This window comes from Pecten maximus, chromosome 6, assembly GCF_902652985.1.
Source record: "Pecten maximus chromosome 6, xPecMax1.1, whole genome shotgun sequence".
In the NCBI taxonomy this organism is placed as follows: Eukaryota; Metazoa; Mollusca; class Bivalvia; order Pectinida; family Pectinidae; genus Pecten; species Pecten maximus.
In genome coordinates this window covers 807,562-829,019 of record NC_047020.1, presented here as the reverse complement: position 1 = coordinate 829,019, position 21,458 = coordinate 807,562, and the positions used below count along the sequence as shown (strand labels likewise).

At 36.4% G+C, this 21,458-nt stretch overlaps 1 protein-coding gene and 1 long non-coding RNA gene across 3 annotated transcripts in view; one reads left to right on the top strand and one right to left on the bottom strand.

Annotated features, from left to right (window-relative positions):
* Positions 1–1,803: 1,803 nt before the first annotated feature.
* Positions 1,804–2,465, top strand: LOC117328679. Of its 2 annotated transcripts, none has more exons than XR_004533000.1 (3): positions 1,804–2,108; positions 2,167–2,304; positions 2,434–2,465. It is a non-coding gene; the product is annotated as an uncharacterized LOC117328679 (long non-coding RNA). The 2 variants fall into 2 exon arrangements; XR_004532999.1 differs by lacking the exon at positions 2,434–2,465 and adding an exon at positions 2,363–2,431.
* A 110-nt stretch (positions 2,466–2,575) lies between these two features.
* The window catches only part of LOC117328675 (RNA-binding protein 26-like), a 39,513-nt gene continuing 20,630 nt past the window's right edge, over positions 2,576–21,458 (bottom strand). The window contains exons 14-22 of the mRNA XM_033886124.1: positions 17,889–18,047; positions 16,695–16,769; positions 15,266–15,331; positions 13,907–14,005; positions 11,478–11,582; positions 10,985–11,218; positions 7,920–8,006; positions 6,637–6,765; positions 2,576–6,301 (exon numbers count right to left, since the gene is read on the bottom strand). Coding sequence (XP_033742015.1) covers positions 6,206–6,301; positions 6,637–6,765; positions 7,920–8,006; positions 10,985–11,218; positions 11,478–11,582; positions 13,907–14,005; positions 15,266–15,331; positions 16,695–16,769; positions 17,889–18,047 — 1,050 coding nt within the window. The 3' untranslated portion in view covers positions 2,576–6,205. The remainder of the gene's footprint in view (positions 6,302–6,636; positions 6,766–7,919; positions 8,007–10,984; positions 11,219–11,477; positions 11,583–13,906; positions 14,006–15,265; positions 15,332–16,694; positions 16,770–17,888; positions 18,048–21,458) is intronic.

The following is a 21,458-nucleotide window of genomic DNA, read 5'->3' as shown; positions in this document are numbered from 1 at the left end:
TAACAGCATCATCTAATATTGTGTATTTTTATATGCTTGATCTCTTTTTCCTAATAATGCTTCAGACCAAATTTCATTAAAATCCACTTAGGCATTCAGTACTAGTAGGGATTTAAAGGAAAAGTTGACAGATGGACAGATAGACGATGTGCCATGGTACACTGTATAAGCTCAACAGCCTTCTGGCCAGGTGAGCCAAACACTTGATGAATAGCTGTATAGTCCGACAGATGAACAGACAGACAGAAACTAACTAAAGGTAATCTAGACGATTAATTCAACAAAAACACATGTACATGACGTTGTATACAAATTTCCCAGGGAGCACAATGGAGAACATTGCCAGGGAAATCTTGACCTGTGAAAAAGAGAAAGCAACACCTGTTACAATAAGAATATAAGTATCATTTATAAATAATTTTTGTTTTTACCTCTGTTTAACAGTATCATCTTATATCATAAAATTTAAGTAAATGGAGGAATTTCTTAAATGAATGTAAATCATAATTCAAATAAATCCATATTTGATCTGTTTTGACACTCAGAAGATGAGATTGAGAGGACAAATTGTTATACTTTGTAAAGGCTATCCAGAAGCAATATACCTTGCATCAGACAAGAGGCACAATGAAACTTCGAAGATGATCTTGCTAGGCCACTTAATGGGGGCCGCGGTGGCCCAGTGGTTAAGGTGTCCCGACACTTTATCACTAGCCCTCCACCTCTGGGTTGCGAGTTCGAAACCTACGTGGGGCAGTTGCCAGGTACTGACTGTAGGCCGGTGGTTTTTCTCCGGGTACTCCGGCTTTCCTCCACCTCCAAAACCTGGCACGTCCTTAATGACCCTGGCTGTTAATAGGACGTTAAACAAAAACAAACCAAACTAGGCCACTTAATATGTAGATACTAAGCAGTGATCACTATTTTATTCAAATATAAGTGTAGGTTTGGTTTATTGATTTAAATTGTGTAGCCTTTCATTACCCACATACTACTTGCCTAATATCATGTCTCTGGGTCTCTTGGTTACAACACATATGTCCCCTGTGACCTTAAATATAGGTAAAGATCATTATTTTGAACAAACCTTGCCCTTCAATCATGCTACAGGTTTAATATCAAGTCGCTTGACCTCTTCTAGGTCAGTCATTTATCAAATTTAACAAATTTACCTCTTCAACCCAGCATGCTACAAGCACAATACCAGGTTTCTGGGCCCTTTGTAACGTTATGGAGAACTTGTGTAAAGGGAAGATGCAGCACCACAGCATAATTTCACCTGTACTTCGAGCTGGTGAGCCAATACAGAATAACAAGAGGCCCTTGTGGCCTGCATTTTTAGACTCAGAATCAGTCAACAATTTATTTGCAGAAGAAAGAAAAGAATACTCACCACAGTCTGTGTATTACTGTGCCTGGATGGGTATATTTAACGGGTAAAACCCTGATGAGCCAACAGCGCTCCGACCAACAGGTATGTCTCTCTCTGTTGTATAATTACTTGGCCCATGAATTTCCTGATTACCTGTACTGTCTATTTACAATACATATACCGTGACGTCAGACATCACAACTAAGCCACGTGTAAAAACGTGCTTAATAAACATAACAGACAAATACAACACATTACATTGTTACAGTAGGGGACAGACAAATCTGACATGGGGAGTGTTGGGGTGGATAGATGTCAGTACATATGTAGGTTGGTAGGGGACATACAGACAAATCTGACATGGAGAGTGTTGGGGTGGATAGATGTCAGTACATATGTAGGTTGGTAGGGACATAGACAAATCTGACATGGGGAGTGTTGGGGTGGATAGATGTCAGTACATATGTAGGTTGGTAGGGGACAGACATGGGGAGTGTCAGGATGGATAGATGTCAGTACATATGTAGGTTGGTAGGGGACATACAGACAAATCTGACATGGGGAATGTTGGGGTGGATTGATGTCAGTACATATGTAGGTTGGTAGGGGACATACAGACAAATCTGACATGGGGAGTGTTGGGGTGGATAGATGTCAGTACATATGTAGGTTGGTAGGGGACAGACAAATCTGACATGGGGAGTGTTGGGGTGGATAGATGTCAGTACATATGTAGGTTGGTAGGGGACAGACATGGGGAGTGTCAGGATGGATAGATGTCAGTACATATGTAGGTTGGTAGGGGACATACAGACAAATCTGACATGGGGAGTGTTGGGGTGGATAGATGTCAGTACATATGTAGGTTGGTAGGGGACAGACAAATCTGACATGGGGAGTGTTGGGGTGGATAGATGTCAGTACATATGTAGGTTGGTAGGGGACAGACATGGGGAGTGTCAGGATGGATAGATGTCAGTACATATGTAGGTTGGTAGGGGACATACAGACAAATCTGACATGGGGAGTGTCAGGGTGGATAGATGTCAGTACATATGTAGGTTGGTAGGGGACATACTTGACGTAGGGAGCGTTGGGCTTGTCACATCAACTGATAGACAGTGTGGAAGCTGATGATTTTTAATTGGACTGGGATATTTGGAATGCGTATTTTTCGAAGCGTTCTCAAAACACTTTTTGAGAAATTTTTGGTGGGTTTTCCCACATCTTTTCAGTGTTTATTTTAATTTTTTTTTTTCAAGTCAACATTTTTTCTTCCATGTTTAACACATCATCATCATCATCCTAGCATGCAATATATTGAAGCAAGACTGGTGTTTTTTTTGTTTTGTTTTTTATGTGGCACATTCTTTTCCCACTAATTTTTTTCTGGTCTTGCATTGTTTTCTTTTCTTTTTTTGTTTTGTTTCAATAAACATCAACAATTACAAGTCTGTGTAATAAAAATATCAAACACCTGTTTATCCAAGTAAATAGTCCAGTTGAGTGTAACAACCACACCATTAATACCAGTACAAAACAATACTGTATTTCCCCTGATTCTACTTCACATTTAGTTTCAAAGTTCGATATTTTTGATAAGCCATTTTGACAGAAATATTTCTTATTTTAATTTGTTGTATATACCTCTTAATTGTGAGGGATTGAAATTATTTACTCCCTGGTTGATGGCTCTACAAGCCTTCATAGCACAGTACTCATTAAACAAGTGTTTCTGTTGACACATTCAACTTGACTATTTCAATACAAAATACAACAAAGAACATTTTTCTATAAGTGTCCCCATTCCACTCCTTCCTTTGATGAATTTTATCTCAATAAATAATTGAAACATTTTAGAACAGTTGCCATGATCTTTCAGATAAAGAAATGGTTAGAAAGGAACAATTGCTGTAGAAACGTTGGAGATACCTCATTGTTACACTTCATTGTTACACTTCATTGTTACACTACAAACATTACTTTTACATATTGTGCCAGATATTTCTGCCAATTTCATCCAATAGATAAATAGCACTTGTGAACTATTTTAATGCTAATTCTTAGATATATTTTTCTATATATATATATATATATATAGATTGATAATTTAGATCTATTTTCCTATGTATATACGAATTGGTTTAAAATGCTATCAAAGAGCAAGTCATTTATTTCTAGGAGATTAAATGATCCAGTGAAATACCTCCAATTTCAAATACACAGGGAGAGAGAGAATGCATATTCAACACAAATAAAATCAAAGTGGAATGTCCTATCGCTTTAGTAAAAGAATAAAATATTGAGTAGATATTCATTTCCAATAACATCCAATGGTAACAATCACAGAGTTCTAGGGTCACAGTTTGAATGGTGTGTAGTTGGACAGGATCTCTTTGTCTGAACTATTTAATCAGCACAAATAATTCTCAATACTTCGGAATATCTCTACTATCACACAAACTGTGATTGCTATTTCATATACATCAACTTAGAGACAAATAATACACATAAAACTTCAAAACATTGTGAAGCTTTCTGATTTAGTAATGGACATGTGAAACATTGATCCTAAAACTATCGGGGTTAAAAATGTTTAACAAAGACCTTTGGCATAAAACAGATTTCAAAATCATTTAAATTCACAGATACATATGAAATACTTTTTAATTACTATAAAGGCCAGTTTGATTGTGTAATCCACAACAACTATGATACAAATGACATGGAGTTAACATTATTTGGACTGTAGTATACACACTCGCTATCATCAGCAATAAACACCATTCCATCAGACTCACAGGCACAAACATCACGAAACAATCGAGCTAAATAAATATTTTACATCCCCTTCGTAGTCACCAGACCTGAACATGTTTTCATCTCTTCTTTAATCTTTTTACATTTTTATTATGTACACAAAATTTTGTTTCGAATATATATGATGCACCACTTACAGACACAGCGGGAAAGAAGACAAGAGCAAGTTTCAGATTGACAGCTTCATCCAGCGATATAACACGGTGGACATCTATCAGACACAAATGCTAGAAATTCTATTGCACCAATTGAACACATGATGTTAGTGAGGATTCTTACAGAGACTTTCAAACCATTTCAGGTATAATGTAGACTGTCATGTATAATGTAAACTGTCAGGTATAATGTATACTGTCAGGTATAATGTAGACTGTCAGGTATAATGTATACTGTCAGGTACAATGTAGACTGTCAGGTATAATGTAGACTGTCAGGTATAATCTAGGCTGTCGGGTATGATGTAGACTGTCAGGTATGATGTAGACTGTCAGGTATAATGTAGACTGTCAGGTATAATGTAGACTGTCAGGTATAATGTAGGCTGTCAGGTATAATCTAGACTGTCAGGTATAATGTAGACTGTCAGGTATAATGTATACTGTCAGGTATAATGTAGACTGTCAGGTACAATGTAGACTGTCAGGTATAATCTAGACTGTCAGGTATAATGTAGACTGTCAGGTATAATGTAGACTGTCAGGTATAATCTAGACTGTCAGGTATAATGTAGACTGTCAGGTATAATGTAGACTGTCAGGTATAATGTAGACTGTCAGGTATAATGTAGACTGTCAGGTGACTGTCAGGTATAATGTAGACTGTCAGGTATAATGTAGACTGTCAGGTATAATCTATACTGTCAGGTATAATTTAGACTGTCAGGTATAATGTAGACTGTCAGGTATAATGTAGACTGTCAGGTATAATGTATACTGTCAGGTATAATGTAGACTGTCAGGTATAATGTAGACTGTCAGGTATAATGTAGACTGTCAGGTATAATGTAGACTGTCAGGTATAATCTAGACTGTCAGGTATAATCTATACTGTCAGGTATAATCTAGACTGTCAGGTATGATGTAGACTGTCAGGTATAATCTAGACTGTCAGGTATAATGTAGACTGTCAGGTATAATCTAGACTGTCAGGTATAATGTAGACTGTCAGGTATAATCTAGACTGTCAGGTATAATGTATACTGTCAGGTATAATCTAGACTGTCAGGTATAATCTAGACTGTCAGGTATAATCTAAACTGTCAGGTATAATCTAGACTGTCAGGTATGATGTAGACTGTCAGGTATAATCTAGACTGTCAGGTATAATGTAGACTGTCAGGTATAATCTAGACTGTCAGGTATAATGTAGACTGTCAGGTATAATCTAGACTGTCAGGTATAATGTATACTGTCAGGTATAATGTAGACTGTCAGGTATAATGTAGACTGTCAGGTATAATCTATACTGTCAGGTATGATGTAGACTGTCAGGTATGATGTAGACTGTCAGGTATAATGTAGACTGTCAGGTATAATGTAGACTGTCAAGTATAATGTAGGCTGTCAGGTATAATGTAGACTGTCAGGTATAATCTAGACTGTCAGGTATAATGTAGACTGTCAGGTATAATGTAGACTGTCAGGTATAATGTAGACTGACAGGTATAATGTAGACTGTCAGGTATGATGTAGACTGTCAGGTATAATGTAGACTGTCAGGTATGATTTATACTGTCAGATATAATGTAGACTGTCAGGTATAATGTAGACTGTTAGGTTATAATGTAGACTGTCAGGTATAAACTAGACTGTCAGGTGTAATATATACTGTCACAATGACTAGTCAGAGGATGTGGACTCTCAAATCTCATTTCATCACAATGTCACTGAATGTCACACATTCCTTAGTAAATGCAAATTTTGCAAAAATTATATACAAATCAGGGACATTTAAGCATGTTAAAAGTATCAACTATTTCACTACATCCTCTTCAGGACATGGGATCTGTTCTTGTTATCGTCTCCATGAACGACTTTCCTCATCATCTTCATCGTCATCATCTCCTGCAAGTAGTGCATCCTCATCTAATTCTTCATCTGCTAGGGACACCTGAAAACACAAAAATTATTAACCAATTGTAAACGATGATTGTGCTAAAAAAAATTTAACTAATGATAATAGATATCTTAACTGTAAACGATGATTGTGCTATCTGTAGTTTTGTGGCAGCAACAGTTCATTATTGAATTAATCAGTTTTAATTTAGTTAAAATAGAATGAACAAGTACAGTATCTACAATGGTGTCATTAAATCTACATCTACATCTATCTAATCTATATCTCTGACATAGTGTGACTATATACATAATTATGTATGTATTATCCAATATATACAACTGCCAAATATATATCAGAATATTTTTCTCTGTCGCACTGTAAATTACCTCCTCAACAGGGTCCTCTCCTCCGAAGCTGTCATCACTGCTGATGTTGAGGTTCAGTGTCACCTTCGGCTCAATATACCACTTCATCGCAAGAACAGTGTTGTTAAACTTGGAGCCACGTAACACAGCCTACAAAGCAGAATGCTCAAATGTTATAAAGATTTCATGATAAAAGGATTCACAGCGATTTAATCACAAATGTTGTGAACTTTTAACAGTATTTCCCTAATGTGACAAGTACACTTATTCAAACTTTTGTGTTTCATTTTTAGCTCACCTAGACTGAAGGTCCGGTGAGATTATGTCATGTCAACTTTTTTTATAAATCCTACTAGTCCTGAATGTCTGAATGGATTTTGATGAAATTTGGTCTGGAGCATTAGTCGGCAAAGAGGATCAAACGTTGTATAAACGGAGGGTGTGGCTCCACTGGAAGGGGCAGGGCCTAGCAGGGGAAATTGAGATAATCCTGTAAATCCCTACTAGTCCTGAATGCCTAAATGGATTTTGATGAAATTTGGTCTGGAGCATTATCGGGCAAAGGAGACCAAACATTGTATAAACAGAGGGTGTAGCTCCCCTCTGGTCGCAGGGGTGGGGCCAAATAGGGGGAATTGAGGTAAATCCTTTAAACCGCTACTAGTCCTCAACACCTGAATGCATTTTGATGAAATTCCGTCTGGAGCACCATTGGGCAAATGTTATCTAATGTTGTGTAAACAGGAGGGTGTGGCTCCCTGGGGGCCTGAAGGGTTAGAGCCCAATAGCGGATATTGAGCTAAATCCTTTAGATTGCTACTCGTGTAAACCCTTGAGATCCCTACCCCATAACCATATATCATTGCTAGACATCAAGAGATAAACACAATCATGATGTAAAAATAGGCCCTTGGGTCTTTCCCCACCCCTAGGGTCTTAGTTTCTTGGTTATATTTTTGAAACTGTTGAGATCCCAACCCAATAACCATATATAGCATTGTTTGACATCAACAAATATAGATATCAACAACTTGAACATGAACATTATTTTGACATTTGGTAAAATCCAACCAGGTGAGCAATACAGCCCTCTGGGCCTTTTGTTACCATTTTAAAAAACACAAATATGACATTCTAGCAAAATGGGTTTTATTGTTATAATGGTACTGAATATTTTCCAGAACAAATGACAGATTCATATTGGTCTTTGTCGAGAACTTAATTAGATGATTTCCTTTATCTTTAGAGTCAGTACAAAAAATCATTCAACAGAAATTCTGTTCTGGTGTTGAAGAAAAACCTACCATTTCTGCATCCATTCTTGATTGAAAGGCGACAATGGCCGATTGAGAATCTTCATCAAAGTCCACCTTTTCAACTGTTCCAAATTGCTATGTACGATAAGGGAAAATTAGGTATCAAATTAAAAAGCAAATATCTTAACCAACCATACTTTTTAAATGGAGATCACACTTTCCAAGAATGATATTCAAGAATTAATATTTGTACAAAATAAAAACTCGTAACTTTGTAACAATAATGAAACTATGCATAAATATATTCACTTTTCCTGATAGAAATGCATCTGGACTCCCAGTCTACCGTTTTAGATAGTCTAACCTGAAGCAGGAAATACAGGTCAAAGTGATCAGATGTAAGAATCCTGTTCTGGCTCAGCATGTGGCAACAATCCACAATTATGTAACTGTGTATGGAATCTTAATAGCAAAGATAACAGAGTAAAAACAAGAGGCCCATGAGCCTTTACTTCATCTCTAAAGATAACAGATTAAAAACAAGAGGCCCATGAGCCTTTACTTCATCTCTAAAGATAACAGAGTAAAAACAAGAGGCCCATGAGCCTTTACTTCATCTCTAAAGATAACAGATTAAAAACAAGAGGCCCATGAGCCTTTACTTCATCTCTAAAGATAACAGAGTAAAAACAAGAGGCCCATGAGCCTTTACTTCATCTCTAAAGATAACAGATTAAAAACAAGAGGCCCATGAGCCTTTACTTCATCTCTAAAGATAACAGAGTAAAAACAAGAGGCCCATGAGCCTTTACTTCATCTCTAAAGATAACAAGTAAAAACAAGAGGCCCATGAGCCTTTACTTCATCTCTAAAGATAACAAGTAAAAACAAGAGGCCCATGAGCCTTTACTTCATCTCTAAAGACCCTTGAACTTTTGTAGTATACATATTCTGTAGTAAGTATAGTGGCACTGATGGCCATGTCAGTCATCATGGATTTTGGACCAACCAGAAAAATAAAAACACTTGGTCAGGACCATCTCAGGATTATTGTAGTCAAGGTTGAGCTGAATGCCACTGGTAGAACTAGAGAAGAAGATTGAAATAGGTGTTGTTCAGGAAATCGTTGATTGCGCATTTATGTTACAAAATGGCTACCATGACTGCCATATAAGTTTTACGAGGCTGAAAAATAATAGCCCTTTGTTGGCTCCCCTTCCTTAACATTCTCACCAGTTTCAAGCTCAATGCCATAAGTAAAACTGTAGAAGTTTCAAATATTTTTTTAAAGAAGGCTGCCATTGTGGCCATCTTGCAATTCGGACAGACCCAAAAAATAAAAACTTTTGGTCAGGACCAACTCAAGAATCATTTCAGGTAAGTTAGAGCTGAATCCCACTGGTGGAAGTAGAGAAGAAGTTTCAAATCGGTGTTATTCAGGAAAACCATGATTGCGCAATCATGTTACAAAGTGGCCACTGTGGCCGCCATGTCAAAAGTTTTGACGAGGCCGAAAAATAACAGCACTTTGATGGCTCCCTTTCCTTAACAGTCTCTCCAATTCCCATATCAATGACATCAGTGGAACTGGAGAAGAAGTTAAAATGTGTTTTTCCAGATGGCTACGTATACCATGGTGGCCATCTTGAATTTCTGACTGACCCATAAATAACACATAGTCATGACCATCTCAAGATAATTTCAGGTCAGTTAGAGCTAAATCCCACTGGCTGAACTTGAGAAGAAGTTTGAAATGAGGAAAGTTTCTGCACGGTGGATGACGGATGAAGCACGGTGACTATACTAGGTCATCCTGAAACTTCGGGTCAGATGACGTACCTAAAAGTTAACAAAAAATGACAACATACTTTGCCAAACTCACAATCCTTTCCTTATTATGATAATTATAATGCTTACAAGCATACCGGTTATAAGTATTTATATATTAAAGTATTCAAAATGCTGAAGTATCCATCCACGTAAATATGGTATATCATATACACGTCTCTTCCAGAAGGTAGAAAATTGTAGTTATCCAAACGAATCAGTCGTGGATACATTTATTAGGAAGTGTTTACAAAGGGATACGATAGTAACGTGACCCTGGGGTCAGGGTCTGTTGAGAGTAGCCAGATCACACCTGCAGACCAGTCAATTTTAAACAAATATGCACCCTGTACATGAGAAGTACAAATATACTTGATAGAACTATCCCGTGAAGTAATTTGACTATGGTTGAGAAGATGAATTATTTATATGACCATATCCGTAAACTGTAAAACGAAAGTAGGTCTAGCCCAACTACATATAGGTTACGATACGATAGCAAATGAATTAAATCAGCGTTACTTTCCATTGTAATTTAGCACAATGGTGTCTTAAAAACTGCGAAAATAATCCGGCAATGTTCAATGGTCTTCTGTTTTTATTATCGTCGTGTTTTCTGGGTCACGTTCTAATAACCGACGCAATGACATGTCATACAGCTAATGGACCAAAGTGTTATCCACTCCAATTCCACTTATCGACTATAGATGTCTGATTCCATAGCATGTGGGCTTCCTACGTCATCAAATTCATTTCCCGCGAAATTACTGGGAAATCTAAAACAATTCTTTAAATGAAATAGCGAAAGAAATAGAAATCGTCTAAATAAAAGCATCGTGATCAGTATTGAGTACAACGTTAAAGTTCATTGTAAATAATTGCTACTATTTGCTAACCTAAAGCATAAGTAATTTAAATCAAATTATTTTAAAATCCATATTTCGTTTCTATTATAATCTTAAAATTTGTATCACAAGATCATTTAGAAGCTTTGCAGTACTTACTCTTCCAAACGCACAGATGCTTTGATTTTAACAAAGATGGCGACCTGAAGCTGGGAGACGGTTTGGATTGGAATTGAATTGCAAGTAAACATCGTACCATGTTACAGTATGGTCAGATCATCTAATTTTGTCATTATGTATTCAGAACAGTTGTTGTTTAGTCGCTACGGTCATTAACATAAAAATTCGGATTATTATATAAATACTTTTATATTCTTATCAGAAGGATCATTGTAAACCAATATAAAGAAATATGTTTGTATAGGAAATAAATTAGCATACCGAAAAGTGAGGAAGGATGCCATCTTTATCTTCGATCTCAAATCCTGATACTTCAACCATCTTTGGTCTCTTGTCCAAGGTCCTGTTACCTCCGGGAGGGAAGCCTGTCCCCCTGCCTCTTCCCCTGTTGGCACGCCCCCGGCCCCTCAGACCACTGGCTACCCATGTGGTAGACCCACGTCCCCTGGGCACTCCACGGCCACGCCCTCTGCCCAGTAGCCCCATGGCCGATGCCTGGTATAAAAAACATCCAATGTTAAAAACAATTGAAGAATTTCAATAACATTTGGCACCCTACCTTTATTACTGATATTCATATACAGCAGTCTGTTCAAAATTTGAAATATAGAAATAATGTCCTGGCTAATACCTGTTAAGAAAATTCACTGAGCTCCTGTTTTAAGTTGGATGTATCTAGAATATGTAGTTGTTTAATAATTTCCTTAAAGTCGAATATATCCTTTCCAGTACTTCCTAAAATATAGATATATACCTGTTTTGTAAGTTCACTGAGCTTCTGCTTCAAGTTGGATGTATCCTCTCCTGTACTCTGTTTGGTAAACAACTCTAACTCTGTATCCAGGATCTCCTTCCTTGCCTGACATTGTGACAGAGGTTAGAAATCAGTGTCATATGATCAGTATCAAGGCAAACAAAGGAATGACAAATTCTATATCATATTAGAATGGGACAAACCAGGGATGAAATGTACATACATTATTCGGCCTATATATAAATACTTCAGTAATGATTTCAGTGACAAGTGTTCTATAACAGACTATGGATAGTAGTCATTCTTGATCTAAGATCCTCTATCTATACATGTACTCCAGATATATCAGTTACCAGGTCTGGTGACTTGATCTAAGATCCTCTATCTACAGTACTCCAGATATATCAGTTACCAGTTCTGGTGACTTGATCTAAGGTCATCTGACTACAGTACTCCAGATATATCAGTTACCAGTTCTGGTGACTTGATCTAAGGCCATCTGACTACAGTACTCCAGATATATAATTACCAGTTCTGGTGACTTGATCTAAGGTCATCTGACTACAGTACTCCAGATATATCAGTTACCAGTTCTGGTGACTTGATCTAAGGTCATCTGTCTACAGTACTCCAGATATATCAGTTACCAGTTCTGGTGACTTGACCTAAGGTTATCTGTCTACAGTACTCCAGATATATCAGTTACCAGTTCTGGTGACTTGACCTAAGGTCATCTGTCTACAGTACTCCAGATATATCAGTTACCAGTTCTGGTGACTTGATCTAAGGTCATCTGTCTACAGTACTCCAGATATATCAGTTACCAGTTCTGGTGACTTGGTCTAAGGTCATCTGTCTACAGTACTCCAGATATATCACTTACTAGTTCTGGTGACTTGATCTAAGGCCATCTGTCTACAGTACTCCAGATATATCAGTTACCAGTTCTGGTGACTTGATCTAAGGTCCTCTGTCTACAGTACTCCAGATATATCAGTTACCAGTTCTGGTGACTTGATCTAAGGTCATCTGTCTACAGTACTCCAGATATATCAGTTACCAGTTCTGGTGACTTGATCTAAGGTCCTCTGTCTACAGTACTCCAGATATATCAGTTACCAGTTCTGGTGACTTGATCTAAGGCCATCTGTCTACAGTACTCCAGATATATCAGTTACCAGTTCTGGTGACTTGATCTAAGGCCATCTGTCTACAGTACTCCAGATATATCAGTTACCAGTTCTGGTGACTTGATCTAAGGTCATCTGACTACAGTACTCCAGATATATCAGTTACCAGTTCTGGTGACTTGATCTAAGGTCATCTGTCTACAGTACTCCAGATATATCAGTTACCAGTTCTGGTGACTTGATCTAAGGTCATCTGTCTACAGTACTCCAGATATATCAGTTACCAGTTCTGGTGACTTGATCTAAGGCCATCTGTCTACAGTACTCCAGATATATCAGTTACCAGTTCTGGTGACTTGATCTAAGGCCATCTGACTACAGTACTCCAGATATATCAGTTACCAGTTCTGGTGACTTGATCTAAGGTCCTCTGTCTACAGTACTCCAGATATATCAGTTACCAGTTCTGGTGACTTGATCTAAGGCCATCTGACTACAGTACCCCAGATATATCAGTTACCAGTTCTGGTGACTTGATCAAGGGTCACCTGTCTACAGTACTCCAGATATATCAGTTACCAGTTCTGGTGACTTGATCTAAGGCCATCTGTCTACAGTACTCCAGATATATCAGTTACCAGTTCTGGTGACTTGATCTAAGGTCCTCTGTCTACAGTACTCCAGATATATCAGTTACCAGTTCTGGTGACTTGATCTAAGGTCCTCTGTCTACAGTACTCCAGATATATCAGTTACCAGTTCTGGTGACTTGATCTAAGGTCATCTGACTACAGTACTCCAGATATATCAGTTACCAGTTCTGGTGACTGACTTGATCTAAGGTCATCTGTCTATAGTACTCCAGATATATCAGTTACCAGTTCTGGTGACTTGATCTAAGGTCAACTGACTACAGTACTCCAGATATATCAGTTACCAGTTCTGGTGACTTGATCTAAGGTCATCTGACTACAGTACTCCAGATATATCAGTTACCAGTTCTGGTGACTTGATCTAAGGTCCTCTGTCTACAGTACTCCAGATATATCAGTTAACAGTTCTGGTGACTTGATCTAAGGTCCTCTGTCTACAGTACTCCAGATATATCAGTTAACAGTTCTGGTGACTTGGTCTAAGGTCATCTGACTATAGTACTCCAGATATATCAGTTACCAGTTCTGGTGACTTGATCTAAGGTCATCTGTCTACAGTACTCCAGATATATCAGTTACCAGTTCTGGTGACTTGATTTAAGGTCATCTGACTATAGTACTCCAGATATATCAGTTATATAATTACCAGTTCTGGTGACTTCAGTGTTGCTGGATCCACAACAGGTTTCTTTGGAACAAGTTCAACTTTCAGCTTGACAATACTGCCTTCAAGGATCTTCAATGTCTACACAGAATAATATACAAGAAATTGCTTTAACTTGTGAAGATCACACTTAGTATATTTGTAGAAGTATGACTGAATCAAAATCAGATGTGTTAGATGATTGATGGATTTGTCAAATGGTTTGAAACAAATTCTGAAAATCATTGGTAGCTTATAGGTTCATCACACAAGTATTCTATATCAATATTCTGTATGAGCTCTACCACTTCGGGGGTTTTATGGGCCGTTAATGGGCCCCATATTCCCAACTGAATTTATTTCATATTTAAGCCAAATTGCCAAAATTTGTAGTTTACCTCTAGATCTGGAAAACCATTCCCAATTCACCAATTTTCTTCCCAAAATAAGACAAAACAGCCCCATCCCTAATCAGTGAGAAAAAGCCCTGCATTTCAAGCACCTTTTAATTATTTTATCTAGCAATTTTAAATACCACCTCAACTCATTATTGTATCCTGAAATACTGTAGGAATAGCTCTACTAAAGTAACTATATATATTGTAGGAATAGCTCTACTAAAGTAATTATATACTGTAGGAATAGCTGTACTAAAGTAACTATAAACTGTAGGAATAGTTCTACTAAAGTAACTACATTTGTATATACTGTAGGAATAGTTCTACTAAATAGCTCTACTAAAGTAACTATATATACTATAGGAATAGCTGTACTAAAGTAACTATATATACTGTAGGAATAGCTCTACTAAAGTAACTATCTACTGTAGGAATAACTCTACTAAAGTAACTTTATATACTGTAGGAATAGCTCTACTAAAGTAACTATATATACTGTAGGAATAGCTCTACTAAAGTAACTATATATACTGTAGGGATAGCTCTACTAAAGTAACTATATATACTGTAGGAATAGTTCTACAAAAGTAACTATATACTGTAGGAATAGCTCTACTAAAGTAACTATATACTGTAGGAATAGCTCTACTAAAGTAACTATATACTGTAGGAATAGCTCTACTAAAGTAACTATATACTGTAGGAATAGCTGTACTAAAGTAACTATATATACTGTAGGAATAGCTCTACTAAAGTAACTATATATACTGTAGGAATAGCTCTACTAAGTTAAAGTATCTCTATGTTGTTTATAATACTCAGTTTCTTGTATCTTGTATCATATACCTTGCTGGTGAATAAGATTTTACATCTGAATCACAATATAACAAACAAAACATGAGTTTCCTGAGGTAAAAATTAGGAGGAGTTTGATTATGAAACATTAACAATAGATTTTCTTTACCTTCATCACAGCTTCCTTGTCGTCTGCACTCATATTTTTGTTTTTCTCTAGTTTCTGTATCAGCACCTAGAGACAGAATTTATAAAGCTATCAATGATCTACCACTAAACTGTTTAGCAGTGAACAATTAATTTTGATATTTTTTCAAAAGACTTGAAGCATTATAATTAAATATGAATGTGTGAGATTTACTAATAGAGAGTTTGTTTTAAGACTCTATCAACTGTTTACTTCCAATGTGTAGCTACCCTATATTAACCTGAGAAGTAAACCAACAAGACAACATAGCAGGCAGAGTGGCTTTAAAAGGAGATTTGGTCTTTTAAAAGTAGGTCAAAGGTCACTGTCATGGTCAGCAAATGTAATACCATTTGAAAGTTCAAATTTGAAAGCCCTACCCCTTAACGTTACTAGTACACCATGACCAAGGTCAATTTTTTTTAAGAGTAGGTCAAAGGTAACAGTCAATGGGAAGGCATTATCTCAATGAATACAAATGAAAACAAGAGGCCCATGGGCCATTAACAGTCACCCGAGTCTTACACATACAACTTCTATTGTCTATGTATTTACAATGTATTTCTAAACAGTCCATAGATAAATAGCATAGTTTCGCCCCTCATATAATTTTAACCAACTTTGAATCATTTCCATTTAAATGTGATTTTCCTACATAAACAATAATAAAGTTCAGCATCTCTCCAGGGAAAATTATGAAATCTATGGGCCATGAACAGTTACAATTTTGATAAAGACCTAACCAAATCTGGGTCTTGAGAAGGTTTTTGAAGTTCCAGTCAATTTGACCCAAAACATGGAATTTACATCCAGAAATAATCTCAAGATATGTTATCCATCTGATAGTCAATTTCATATGCTATACCTATCTTTTCTCTTCTTTTTCTCTTTATTTCTGTCCTTTGACCAGTCATTTGATTAATGTGACCTTGAACTCTGTTGGTCAAGGTTAACTATTTGCATAACTATTGCAGCCAGCAACTCAAGTTGTAAATGTTCTAATTAATAAGTGTATATGTTTCACAGTAATGACAGAAAAACATTTGCATTGCAATTTTTGGATAATTTTGAATTCTGGCAGGAAAACATTCTTCAAAATACCATATCTGTATCATTTTTGATGATTTGACCTTGAAATATACATTGTATAGATAAAAGTGTAGAAACTTATTAATTTTGGCTGGAAAAAAAAAGTTGCCTTTTTTTTCAAAGTGCCTTATCTCTGTCATTTTTCATCTGATGATCATAAAACTTGCTCAGGTGACCTAAAAACCTAAGTTGTATCCTCATTAGTATTGACACAACACTGTTTTAAGAAAACTTTAAATAAGCTGACGGTATAGCAATAGCTCCCTGAATTTCATACTGACAAGCTAATTAATTCAAATAATTAGAATAATCTAAAGCTTACCTTTTGTTGTTCTAGCTGTTTCTGAAGAAGTTCGTGCTTTTGTTTTTGAATTTCTATTTTCTTTTTCATTGCTTCCTGTAATAATACAAATTGAGTCATTATTAACCATACACAACCTCACATACAACCCACAGTACAACTAACCATACACAACCTCACATACAACCTACAGTACAACTAACCATACACAACCTCACATACAACCCACAGTACAGCTAACCATACACAATGTCAAATACAACCCACAGTACAACTAACCATACACAACCTCACATACAACCCACAGTACAGCTAACCATACACAACCTCACATACAACCTACAGTACAGCTAACCATACACAACCTCACATACAACCCACAGTACAGCTAACCATACACAACCTCACATACAACCCACAGTACAGCTAACCATACACAACCTCACATACAACCCACAGTACAGCTAACCATACACAACCTCACATACAACCTACAGTACAGCTAACCATACACAACCTCACATACAACCCACAGTACAGCTAACCATACACAATGTCAAATACAACCTACAGTACAGCTAACCATACACAACCTCACACACAACCCACAGTACAGCTAACCATACACAACCTCACATACAACCTACAGTACAGCTAACCATACACAACCTCACATACAACCCACAGTACAGCTAACCATACACAACCTCACATACAACCTACAGTACAGCTAACCATACACAACCTCACACACAACCTACAGTACAGCTAACCATACACAACCTCACATACAACCTACAGTACAGCTAACCATACACAACCTCACATACAACCTACAGTACAGCTAACCATACACAACCTCACATACAACCCACAGTACAGCTAACCATACACAATGTCAAATACAACCCATGATGAAAAATAAACCATTCCCATAAAATTCTATTGAAACCATTCAGTATAGAAATTAAAGATTGTATTGATGACGACTGGAATCCTTCAGTATTGAATATTTGTTCTGTTGATTACTTAAATCCTTCATTATTGATATTAAAGAAGACAAGTATTGTTGACAAAACTAACAGCCTACTGTGTTTCATTATGTTTGTCAGCAATAGAAATTTGTGCTTAAACTTGAAACCATTGCTGTATAATTCATTGTGAGCACAAACAATGAAATGCACAAAAAATGAAATGTAAGTTTTAATCACGAACCTTTTTCAAAGCATCCTGTCGTTTAATGGCCTCAATCTTGAAGACAAAGCTGGCAGTTTGTACAGCCGTGGGACTAGTAAGTGCTTTCTTCGCTTTTATAGCTTCAGGGTTATACAGAGTCTTAGTAATATTACCCACTGATGACGTGTATACGATGGCCTAAAATAAAGTTATACAGTCTTAGTAATGTTACCTACTGATGACGAGTATACGATATACAGCCTTAGTAATGTTTCCTACTGATGACGTGTATACGATATACAGTCTTAGTAATATTACCCACTGATGACGTGTATACGATATACAGACTTGGTAATATTACCCACTGATGACGTGTATACGATATACAGTCTTAGTAATGTTACCTACTGATGTGTATACGATATACAGTCTTAGTAATGTTACCTACTGATGTGTATACGATATACAGTCTTAGTAATGTTACCTACTGATGTGTATACGATATACAGTCTTAGTAATGTTACCTACTGATGACGTGTATACGATATACAGTCTTAGTAATGTTACCTACTGATGTGTATACGATATACAGTCTTAGTAATATTACCTACTGATGTGTATACGATATACAGTCTTAGTAATGTTACCTACTGATGTGTATACGATATACAGTCTTAGTAATATTACCCACTGATGACGTGTATACGATATACAGTCTTAGTAATGTTACCTACTGATGACGAGTATACGATATACAATCTTAGTAATGTTACCTACTGATGACAAGTATACGATATACAATCTTAGTAATGTTACCTACTGATGACGAGTATACGATATACAATCTTAGTAATGTTACCTACTGATGACGAGTATACGATATACAATCTTAGTAATGTTACCTACTGATGACGAGTATACGATATACAATCTTAGTAATGTTACCTACTGATGTGTATACGATATACAGTCTTAGTAATGTTACCTACTGATGTGTATACGATATACAGTCTTAGTAATGTTACCTACTGATGACGTGTATACGATATACAGTCTTAGTAATGTTACCTACTGATGATGTATACGATATACAGTCTTAGTAATGTTACCTACTGATGTGTATACGATATACAGTCTTAGTAATGTTAACTTCTGATGACGAGTATACGATATACAGTCTTAGTAATGTTACCTACTGATGTGTATACGATATACAGTCTTAGTAATGTTACCTACTGATGTGTATACGATATACAGTCTTAGTAATGTTACCCACTGATGACGTGTATACGATATACAGTCTTAGTAATGTTACCTACTGATGACGTGTATACGATATACAGTCTTAGTAATGTTACCTACTGATGGCGTGTATACGATATACAGTCTTAGTAATGTTACGTACGGACGTGTATACGATATACAGTCTTAGTAATGTTACCTACTGATGACGTGTATACGATATACAGCCTTAGTAATGTTACCTACTGATGGCGTGTATACGATATACAGTCTTAGTAATATTACCTACTGATGACGTGTATACGATATACAGTCTTAGTAATGTTACCTACTGATGACGAGTATACGATATACAGCCTTAGTAATGTTACCTACTGATGACGTGTATACGATATACAGTCTTAGTAATGTTACCTACTGATGACGAGTATACGATATACAGTCTTAGTAATGTTACCTACTGATGTGTATACGATATACAGTCTTAGTAATGTTACCTACTGATGACGTGTATACGATATACAGTCTTAGTAATGTTACCTACTGATGTGTATACAATATACAGTCTTAGTAATGTTACCTACTGATGACGTGTATACGATATACAGTCTTAGTAATGTTACCTACTGATGATGTATACGATATACAGTCTTAGTAATGTTACCTACTGATGTGTATACGATATACAGTCTTAGTAATGTTACCTACTGATGACGAGTATACGATATACAGTCTTAGTAATGTTACCTACTGATGTGTATACGATATACAGTCTTAGTAATGTTACCTACTGATGTGTATACGATATACAGTCTTAGTAATGTTACCCACTGATGACGTGTATACGATATACAGTCTTAGTAATGTTACCTACTGATGACGTGTATACGATATACAGTCTTAGTAATGTTACCTACTGATGGCGTGTATACGATATACAGTCTTAGTAATGTTACGTACTGACGTGTATACGATATACAGTCTTAGTAATGTTACCTACTGATGACGTGTATACGATATACAGCCTTAGTAATGTTACCTACTGATGACGTGTATACGATATACAGTCTTAGTAATGTTACCTACTGATGACGTGTATACGATATACAGTCTTAGTAATGTTACCTACTGATGGCGTGTATACGATATACAGTCTTAGTAATGTTACGTACTGACGTGTATACGATATACAGTCTTAGTAATGTTACCTACTGATGACGTGTATACGATATACAGTCTTAGTAATGTTACCTACTGATGTGTATACGATATACAGTCTTAGTAATGTTACCTACTGATGTGTATACGATATACAGTCTTAGTAATGTTACCTACTGATGTGTATACGATATACAGTCTTAGTAATGTTACCTACTGATGACGTGTATACGATATACAGTCTTAGTAATGTTACCTACTGATGTGTATACGATATACAGTCTTAGTAATGTTACCTACTGATGACGAGTATACGATATACAGTCTTAGTAATGTTACCTACTGATGTGTATACGATATACAGTCTTAGTAATATTACCCACTGATGACGTGTATACGATATACAGTCTTAGTAATGCTACCTACTTATGACGTGTATACGATATACAGTCTTAGTAATGTTACCTACTGATGACGTGTATACGATATACAGTCTTAGTAATGTTACCTACTGATGTGTATACGATATACAGTCTTAGTAATGTTACCTTCTGATGTGTATACGATATACAGTCTTAGTAATGTTACCTACTGATGACGTGTATACGATATACAGTCTTAGTAATGTTACCTACTGATGACGAGTATACGATATACAATCTTAGTAATGTTACCTACTGATGTGTATACGATATACAGTCTTAGTAATGTTACCTACTGATGACGTGTATACGATATACAGTCTTAGTAATGTTACCTACTGATGACGTGTATACGACAACAGTCTTAGTAATGTTACCCACTGATGACATGTATACGATATACAGTCTTAGTAATGTTACCTACTGATGTGTATACGATATACAGTCTTAGTAATGTTACCTACTGATGACATGTATACGATATACAGTCTTAGTAATGTTACCTACTGATGTGTATACGATATACAGTCTTAGTAATGTTACCCACTGATGACGTGTATACGATATACAGTCTTAGTAATGTTACCTACTGATGACGTGTATACGATATACAGTCTTAGTAATGTTACCTACTGATGACGTGTATACGATATAGTCTTAGTAATGTTACCTACTGATGACGTGCATACGATATACAGTCTTAGTAATGTTACCTACTGATGACGTGTATACGATATACAGTCTTAGTAATGTTACCTACTGATGACGTGTATACGATATACAGTCT